At 36.9% G+C, this 9704-nt stretch overlaps 1 protein-coding gene across 4 annotated transcripts; it reads left to right on the top strand.

The window, feature by feature from the left end:
• Window positions 1–346: 346 nt before the first annotated feature.
• On the top strand, window positions 347–8441 carry orai2 (ORAI calcium release-activated calcium modulator 2). 4 transcript variants are annotated; one of them, XM_079871174.1, is made up of 5 exons: window positions 347–529; window positions 1880–1947; window positions 2036–2081; window positions 3190–3425; window positions 6007–8441. In XM_079871174.1, exons 3-5 carry the CDS (start codon window positions 2045–2047, stop codon window positions 6580–6582), a joined length of 849 nt encoding a protein of 282 aa, XP_079727300.1. In that variant the 5' UTR covers window positions 347–529; window positions 1880–1947; window positions 2036–2044; the 3' UTR covers window positions 6583–8441. The 4 variants fall into 4 exon arrangements, with proteins under 4 accessions (XP_079727300.1, XP_079727298.1, XP_079727299.1 ...); XM_079871172.1 differs by having other exon boundaries at window positions 373–545; XM_079871173.1 differs by lacking the exon at window positions 1880–1947 and having other exon boundaries at window positions 374–529.
• Window positions 8442–9704: the final 1263 nt, after the last annotated feature.

Raw genomic sequence — 9704 nt, 5'->3', positions numbered from 1 at the left:
AAGTATTTTAGAACCTCATCGGCATATCTGTACATTAAACAGTGGTAAAGTTATTTTACATACCTTGGCTGAATACTTTTTTTCACAGCTTTAATTAATTATTATATTAAAATATTAAGGTAATTATAAATACATTTTCATAATAAATATTAAGGTATCTATGGGTGTTGATCAAATTCATACAGCAAAGAAATAAACATATTTCCAGTAGATTTTATTTGTAATATTTCTGCTATTCGGCTCATTGTGAGTCATATTATTATGTCTATGGCGGAGACGATTCTCAGTTCAATGAATCGCTGACTCGAGAACCGCTCAGACTGATTCAATCCGATTCGTGAATGAAGCATTCAGGTCATTTCGTTTCGTGAACCCATTTTGTTCAACCGAAGAGCCGACTCAAAAGAACGATTCGTCCAGGAATCGGGCATCGCTTGCGCGGAAAAGCATGTCCAGCTAGAGCTGTCAACGTCCATTTCTCTCCAGTATCCACTGTCAATCGGCCCTCATGTGGATGTGAACACAAAAGGTGACTGGCAGCAAATGTGAGTTGATATGTGAGCGTATTGATGACTTCAGTACAGCTGTGCATGTTTGATCTGTGATGCTTTCTCATTGTGTGCTTCAGTGGACAGGAAAGCAAGTTGTGTGTGTTGAGAAACACATCTGTGGCCTGGCGTTCATTGTGTATAGCTCAGGTTTGCAAAATAACCTCTGGTAGACGCTTATGTTAAGACCGAGACTGTTCACTAACACATATTTTTGTCCCAAGCGGATGCGTTTGACGTGGCGCTCATTTAAATAACCAGCACGACGCAGCTACTTTCATCTTTAAAAATAACCACATGCTTTTTTACAATATCGAGGTGTGTGGAAAGCATATTAAATGTTTTGTGGCTCCACTGTATGATCTGATATGTGCAACGGATCCTTACAAAATAAGACTATAATTGCAAATGTCCAAAAAGCTTTTTAAACGTGTCTGCTTCCTGTGTTAAATTAGTTGGCATATCTTAAAGGGATAGCTCACCCCAAAATGACAATTTTTGTCATTTACTCACCCTCATGTTGTTCCAAACCTGTATGAGTTACTTCTGTTGATCACAAAAGAAGATATTTTGTAGTATGTTGGTAACCAGACAGTTGATGGCACCCATTGACTTCCATAGTATTTTTTTTATTCCTACTATGGAAGTCAATGGGTGCCATCAACTGTCTGGTTTACAACATACTGCAAAATATCTTCTTTTGTGTTCAACAGAAGTAACTCATACAGGTTTGGAACAACATGAGGGTAAGTAATTACAACATTTTAATTTTTGGCTGAACTACCCCAATATTCTTGTTATTTTCTGATGGTGCTTTTATACTTGGTTTTATATTTTTAATGATACTTGTATACAAATAACTCAGCGTTATCACTAGGTGGCTTAGTAGTGATTCAGCGTTATTTTTAATGCAATCAGAAGCTAATAAGTAACCATAAAGCGCAAACCTCTACGTTCAGATGGTTAACCATTTTTAAAATAACAAATAGAACATGTTGTGGTTCCCTAGTATTGTTTCCGCTCCATTAGCTACAGCCCTAGACTTGTATGGAGTGAATCAGGAAGGATATGTTATATTTTACCAGGCTGTAGTAGAAAACGGTGCGATATAGATGAACTGAAACAGCTTCAGGGAATGAAAAAGATATCAGATCTACATACAAAGTAGGAGTTGATGGCCTCTGGTTGTACAGTTTACAGATAAAACCATTGTAAAAAATCTTGTATGCATGGTTTTTTAGATTAGGCATTAAGTTTTATTGGCTTACAATGTAATTTTACTGTTGCATATTTAACTTGGTTTTATTTGTTATTTTTCTTGTTTATATAAGGATTTGAAGAGTACTGTGAATACTACAGAGTTCAAGACAAATACAGTCCAGTTTTTCCTTCAGTTTCAGTTTTTATATTATTTATTTTTACTTTAAATTTACTCATTTTTATTGTTTTATTCTGTAACACTTTCATTTTTTATTTTTTTTTACTAGAGACGTGCAATGAAAACCAGTCCTAAAGCAGGGCAAGGTCATTCAGGTATGTTTCAGATTTATAAAATAATTTTTGCCATCCAATCATTATATCACACGGATATCTGAATGATTACCATATTTATATCCCATGGTATTTATAAGGTTCTTCAAAAAATACCATCAAACTATCATGATGCATATCCTGAAAAATTAACAAAAATCATTTCTATTGTATCATGTCCGGAAACATATATCTGGTACCTTTTTGTTACTTATTGAGTGTTGCTTTAAATCTTGTCGTCTATTGTTTTTTTCAATAGACTTTCTTTCTTGTATCATCTTTTTTTTTTCAATGCAGAAGTAAGCTATTTTCTGTGAATGTGTGAGACTTGCAATTCATACGCCACTATAAGTAAATAACTTGAAGAAAAAACAAATTGCGGTTAACAGTAAAAATGTTTGCACGACAAACCAGTGTTTTTATGTTTATGCAAATAAATTTTATGATGCCAGTTTGTATTATCAAGCAGAATAACAGACTGAAATAACTGGAAGCATCTGGCACCGGAAGCCTCACACATTCACGTTACAAATGGCCACACATGCTCTTACATTAATAATAAGGTGTATACTAGGGGTGTAACGATACCCTCATGTCACGATTCGATACATATCACGATACGATATTATTGCGATACTCCAAGACATATAATAAAAGGTTAACCAAAAAATGTACTGTTTATTAAACTGATAAATTTGATATTACATTGTGTGTATAAATGAATATTCTTGGACTTGGTGCTGAAACCCAAAGCACAGGACAATAGAGACACCAGAATAACAATATTCATGATTCTGAAGCTGAAAATACAGAGTTATTTTAGACGAATATGTTTCTCTGTCACTGACTAGATACATTTAAAATAATGTAGGCCACAGATATTCCCCTATTGCATTATTATACATTATATTCAACATTATAAATAACATTTTAATGTAGTACTGACACTAAAACTCTGAAAACTTTCATTTTTTCTCACATAGTAATTTTTATTTTGGGTGAACTATTCACGATACATATTGTTGCATTTTTGTATTGCGATATGTTGTGACACGATATATTGTTACACCCCTAGTGTATACTGACATTGTGATTAAACGATGATTCACAGCTAATATGAGCAGTGAGCTCAATGTGCCAATGGGCTCCCCGGCTCCCGGGGGATCAGACCGGCTGCAGGATGGTGGTGGGATGGACTACAGGGACTGGGTGCGCCGCAGTTATCTGGAGCTGGTCACCTCTAACCATCACTCGGTCCAGGCTCTCTCGTGGAGAAAACTCTACCTCAGCAGGGCGAAGCTCAAGGCCTCCAGCCGAACCTCAGCCCTGCTGTCTGGCTTTGCCATGGTCAGTATATTACACTCTGTGTGTGATCCTTCAAATGTGTGTGTGGCTCCTGGTACACAATGGCTGCATTCGAAAGCTTAGGCAGCTGACTTGTTACATCACTGCTCGATCAGGAAAAAGGTTGATTTGGGACAGACTTCTGAGGCAGTGTAACTGATGATCTACAGCAAAATAGGGTGAGCTTTGGTGATAATTGGTAACTGGTAAAATTACCATCATAGTAGGGCTGTGACGGTTATTATATAACCGTGAGACCGACGGTTATAGTTGAACACCGTCATTAGATCTCTATAACCGCCAAAACCGTGTTATTAAAATATTTTTTACAAACATTTTTTATTATAGAGAATGTTTAAATACTAATTAAAAACAATTGTTAACAGTCTGTGTTATTAATGGTCTACGTCGTTTCCAACTGTATTTGATTCTTTGCCAAGAACCCCCTGACCGGCCACCGATCATTTGAGATAGAAATAAAAGCTACGATATAGTGATGTGCCATCATTATGAGATTTATTAAACAAATGAAAAACATTTGCAATAATAAACATTAGCAATAAACATTTGCAATAATAAACAACGTATCATTACCGATAACTGATCGTGCAGTTTAATTACCCCTTGACTGGCCCCAAACATGTTTGATAAAAGAAACATATACAGTGTGTATATAGCCTATATGATGTGTATTACATTTTAGCTCAAAAACAATTGTAATAAAAGATAGGATCATAAGATGCGCAATATATCGGGAGACATGGTTTTTACCACTTAATTAAGTTTTGTTTTGTAAATCGTCAGACATGATTTTTACCACTTCATTAAGTTTTGCTTTGTAGAAAGCCTTTCTTTAAAGCGAATTTCGTTTTGTACAAATTGTATCTTAATTTTAATAAATGTTTCATCAACCAAATAACCGGCACACCCCTACACGATAGTAAGTTCTCGCTAGAAATAACATCAAAAGTGGGAAAAGTTGGTTCCTCGGAAGCGTTTTTCAGCTTACGGACGCAGCCTGTGAGACTTGTTGACTCACTGTGGATTGTAAAGCTTTTGCGTGCTGTTGAATTTCCTAGAAACATTAGATGGTTTGGAGATTGTCTGAAACATTGTCCTGTGAAACTTTGAACCACTTTTGGCCAAAATAGATCATAACAGTGACCACCCACATGACCGGAAGTATTTTTCACATTCATTTTCTCCATAGGGATTTCAAATGTTCTTCAGTAAACAGTTATGCAAGCAAATAACTTCTGAGATGAATCGCTTCTGTATACACTTTGATTTCAAGCAAGCAAAAGTGTATGAAAAGACAAGACTGTAGCTAGTTCAATTATTATAATTCTATATATTTTTATTTTATTTAAGGACAAAATAGAATCATTATGTGTGGGTTTTTTGTTGTTGTTATTGACGTAGATATAAAACAAATATTCAGACACACAAAGAAAGTGTTATCTGATCGACTTGCAGTGATTCATGGGAGTGGGCGGTATTTGTTGAGCTACCGTAGTAACATCTTCTCTAATAGAGTGCAACAGTCGGGTTCTGGAGGTAAAAACTCCATTCATTTTCTCCATAGGAAAATATTTTTTTTACAATAAACCTTTTAATAACAACCTTACAGTGAGCTACAAGGTTGTTAATCGATGGTGTTTGTGTCTGTTGAAGACGTCAGCCTGCATTATTTCAACTTGGTTTTAAAATAATCGTGTTTAACAGGTAAATTTGTGGTGAAAAACCACATTACCCATTCTGCTGATTACACTCTCAAAATACTTCAATATGTGCATATTTTGCAATAAACTTTAAATATATTGTTTTTATATACATAATCAACATTTTTAAATGAATGGTTTTATATTTCTCCATCGTTTTTAATCCGATTGTGTTCACAATGCTTCATGGGATTGTAGATCTTTTCCTCACTAAAGCCATTAAGTTCACAGTCTTGTACCTTTTTCTATTTTTGTCCAGATTTTTAAATACTTTTTTGCTCCAAATCAAAGTTTGTAATGTTGTGATTCACCTCTTAGTGAGTTGACTTGGTTCATGGATTTAAACGCTTTAACAGACTTTTTTGAAATCCCTATGGGAGAAATGAGTGGAAAATAATAAAAAAGGGTGGGCACTGTTGCACTCTATTTGTGGATTTTTCATCAGGATTATGGGTAGTGTAGTTTTTTTTCCAGTTTTTTTTTTTGTTGTTTTTTGTTTTTTTTATTATACTGACTTGCATTAGTGTTTTTGAAAGAAGTCTCTTCTGCTCACCAAGGCTGTATTTATTTGATCAAAAATATAGTAAAAACAGTAATATTGTAAAAAATGCTTTCTGTTTGAATATATTTTAAAATGTAATTTATTCCCTTGTTGCAAAGCTGAATTTTCAGCATCATCACTCCAGTCTTCAGTGTCACATGATCCTTCAGAAATCATTCTAATATGCATTTTTATCATAAAAAAAAAAATCTAATGGGATTTTTACTTTTGATGTCTTCAAATTTATATCTAATAAAAGCTGCTTTCAATTGAGTTATCATTTATGACAACCACTATCATTTCTCAATGTGGTCACGACCAGGTGGCCATGGTGGAGGTTCAGCTGGAGATGCAGTACAACTACCCACGTTTCCTGCTCATCGCCTTCAGCGTATGCACCACAGTGCTGGTGGCCGTCCACCTGTTCGCCCTCCTCATCAGCACCTGCATCCTCCCTAACGTGGAAGCCGTCAGCAACATCCACAATCTCAACTCCGTCTCCGAGTCTCCCCACGAGAGGATGCACCACTACATCGAGCTGGCCTGGGGCTTTTCCACCGCTCTCGGGATCATTCTGTTCCTGGCAGAGGTGGTGCTCCTCTGCTGGATTAAGTTCTTGCCGGTAGACTCTGGGACGCAATCCGCGGCAGTCCAGGCAGTCCTTAAGCAGCAGAACTGTAGCGCTCCTGAGGGTCAGCCCGGCCACAGTGGCTGGCAGGCGGCCTTGGCCTCCACCATCATCATGGTGCCGGTTGGATTGATCTTTGTGGTGTTCACCATTCACTTCTACCGGTCGCTAGTGCGACACAAAACAGAGCGGCACCATCAGGAGATCGAGGAACTGCACAAAATCAAGGTGCAGCTGGACGGCCATGAGCGAGGCTTGCAATCGGTGTGAGACCTTCGCTCCGTTGCTAGACTCTTTAAGCTTTCAAGCACATCAAAACTCCTCGAGTCTTTCGGGCTTATTTTATTCTTAGAGGAAATGCCTTTTTGCCTGGTGAAAGGATTACTCGTGTAGAAACTGGGGAAGATTTACAGAAAAAAAAGACGCACGTTTACAAGATTTCAAACAGAAGGGCTATTTATTTATATTTCTTTAGGCTTAAGGTCACTTTAAGTGCCATTTTCTGTTTCTATGCCTCTAAATACACTAAATGAATATCGCAGAGTGGCTTTCTTTAATATCAGTTGCCTACTTCTCTTCATTTTGCCATGCCATCCTGGATCGATTAGTGTGCCACAGATAGTGAGACCAAATGATTTGGTCTTGGATCCATTTTTGATCAGAGCTGCCAGAGTCACTGCCAGAGTATCTTTGACTAAAATATCCAGCGTTTTCAGTGTACGTGCTTGTTTGAGCTTCAGTTTAAAGTGATTGTCCAGCCAAAAAATGAACATTCGGTCATTATTTACTCACCCTCAGGTCGTTCCAAACCTGTTTGACCTTCTTTCTTTCTTCAGAACACAAAAGAAGATATTTTGAAGAGTGTTTCAATGTTTTTCTACATACAGTAAAAGTCAATGGGGTCCAAAAACAACATTGGATCACTGTATTGACCAAAAGACACTGTTTTAGCAGAGGAAAGAAAGTCATACAGGTTTGGAAAGGACGTGAGGGTGAGTAAATGATGACTGAATGTTCATGCCTTTAAAAGTGATGCACCACATAGTTTTATCTATGTTTAATAGTGGATGTGTAATACTGTAATTTTCCAGCCTGCAGAATTGTCATGGCAAAAAATGATTTGTTTTAAAGCTGTTACAGAAGTATCGCTCATACTAGACCTATATGTAGTGCAGTATTTTTAGCTTGGGTGTGAAATCTAGACGCTTTAGCCGTGCACAGTGCGCGCTTGTATTTCATTGAAGCTTTTGCATGTGTAATGTAATGCACTGTCACTCGTCAAGCACAAAGATGAAGTTATTATCCATATTTCACACGAGTCCAACTGAATGTTGTTCCTGTGGGCTTCTAGAAGTTAACGCTGTCGGTGACTATAATCACACTCAAAGATGATTTGCTCCAAGAAATTACTTTTAATGGGGACAGTTAGTTATAAAATGCTTCAGACAAAAGGGGCTTGCATCACAGGCCGAGCTGAAACCGTTTAATGTGAACCGAGATGGCGGTCCTATCGTCAGGCTCAAAATAATGTCTGATATTCATGTAACGAGTCAATTTGAGGAAAACATTCCAGAGGGAAAAGAAGTCGGACCAATTTCTGCCTGCCTTAAATAACTAAACTGTCAAAAGTGCACTTGTAGTGTAGTCTATGGAAATGATGTGTCTGGTTTGTTTGCAGTATGCAGACCGATTTCAACTGCTGTAGGTCTTTCAGAATGCAGAGTTATAGTTTGCAGCTTTGTTTTATGCCTGAAGCATTAATTTAATTTAATTTAATAGTACGTTCATGAGTCGACTCTGTAATTAGGCATAGTGAAGCGCTACTCTTGTCATAGTTGCTCAAACAAGGGAACTTGACCAAAATTGTGTACTCTGTTTTAAGGGGCTTTAAAAAAGCACTTTGCTTTGGTGTGTATGTGTGTGTGGAAAAATATTTTTAGTATCATTTTTGATACTTTTGTTGCATTGTGCCACACTATATCAGTAGAGAAACTCAAGTGAATATCTAGTGTGAAACGTATTTTGCGTCCAGAACATGTAGCCGACTATTATCGTAAATGTTACGTTGAGCATGCCCTTTCACTTGTATGTTAATTTATGTCAAATAAACAGCCTATTTTGTTTACTTCAAAACTTTGTCATTTCTGTGTCCAATGGAAATTTGGCTTGCCTCGGAGATCTATTCTAGAAAAAACCTGCTGTTTTTCCTTGTGACTTTTTATTATTATTTTGTTTTCAGGAGTGACTGAATCATCAGACAAAGGGTGAATGTGAAAATGTCTGGGTCATGTCACTAAATTCTCAATTTCATTACTAGAATAAAAAACAATAGGTGCGTCCCAATTCGTGCACTATTCTATACTGTTTTGTAGTTTTTAGTGTGAGTGGTGTGTTCACTCAATTAACCGAATTCAATTAACACTCAATCAACTCAATTAACCGAGTAGGTACTTATTTAGAATAATTACTTCACGGGCGCTAAAAAATAAAGTTCTATATAGTATGAGTTATGAATGTAATCTAGATGTACTACATTCGCCATGCTGTCATTATCAGCGTCAGTTGCGTCGCTTTACTGCCATTCATAAATCCTCTCCCGTGGCCTCATGGATAGTAAAGTGTCCATCGTATGCACACTTCAGAATCTTGCCGGAAGAAGTAGGCCATCTGGGTACTTTTTGCCTGCTCTTTTATGAGTACTGTGAATTCGGACATACTTCTTTTGTCACATACTGTTTTTCGCCTACTATATAGTAGGGAAGTATGTGATTTTGGATGCAGCTGATGTGAGAAATGTTGGACAGTTCATGCACTCAACTGTCACAATTTTAGTTACGTAGCAGAGGGGCTTTCAGACTCTGATGTTGAGTGATCAAATAACCTTAAAGGGGTGGTATAATGCCCTTTTCAAAAGATGTAAAATAAGTCTCTGATGTCCCCAAAGTGTGTATGTGAAGTTTTAGCTCAGAATACTCCACAGGTATTTTTATATAGCATGTTAAAATTGTCACTTTTTGAGGGTGAGCAAAAATGCACCATTTTGTGTCTGTTCCTTTAAATGCAAATGAGCTGCTGCTCCCAGCACAGGGGGCGGAGCTTCAACAGCTTGCACTCACACAGACATGCACTGAAAATTTCAAAAACTTTTAACCTTTTATGTTCAAATCGGATTCTATGGAAGCTTGTTTCCGCCACAAAATAAAACATTTTAAAAGATAATTGCGACTTTTTATCTCACAATTGCGAGATATAAAGTCAGAATTGCGTGAAATAAAGTCGCAATTGCGTGTTATAAAGTCAGAATTGCGTGAAATAAAGTCGCAATTGCGTGAAATAAAGTCAGAATTGCGAGATATAAACTCACAATTATGTTATAAAGTCAGAATTGCGTT

This window comes from Squalius cephalus, assembly GCF_949319135.1.
Source record: "Squalius cephalus genome assembly, chromosome: 5".
Taxonomy (NCBI): domain Eukaryota; kingdom Metazoa; phylum Chordata; class Actinopteri; order Cypriniformes; family Leuciscidae; genus Squalius; species Squalius cephalus.
Note: the sequence above shows the minus strand (reverse complement) of the source record. Positions and strands in the feature narration are given on the sequence as shown.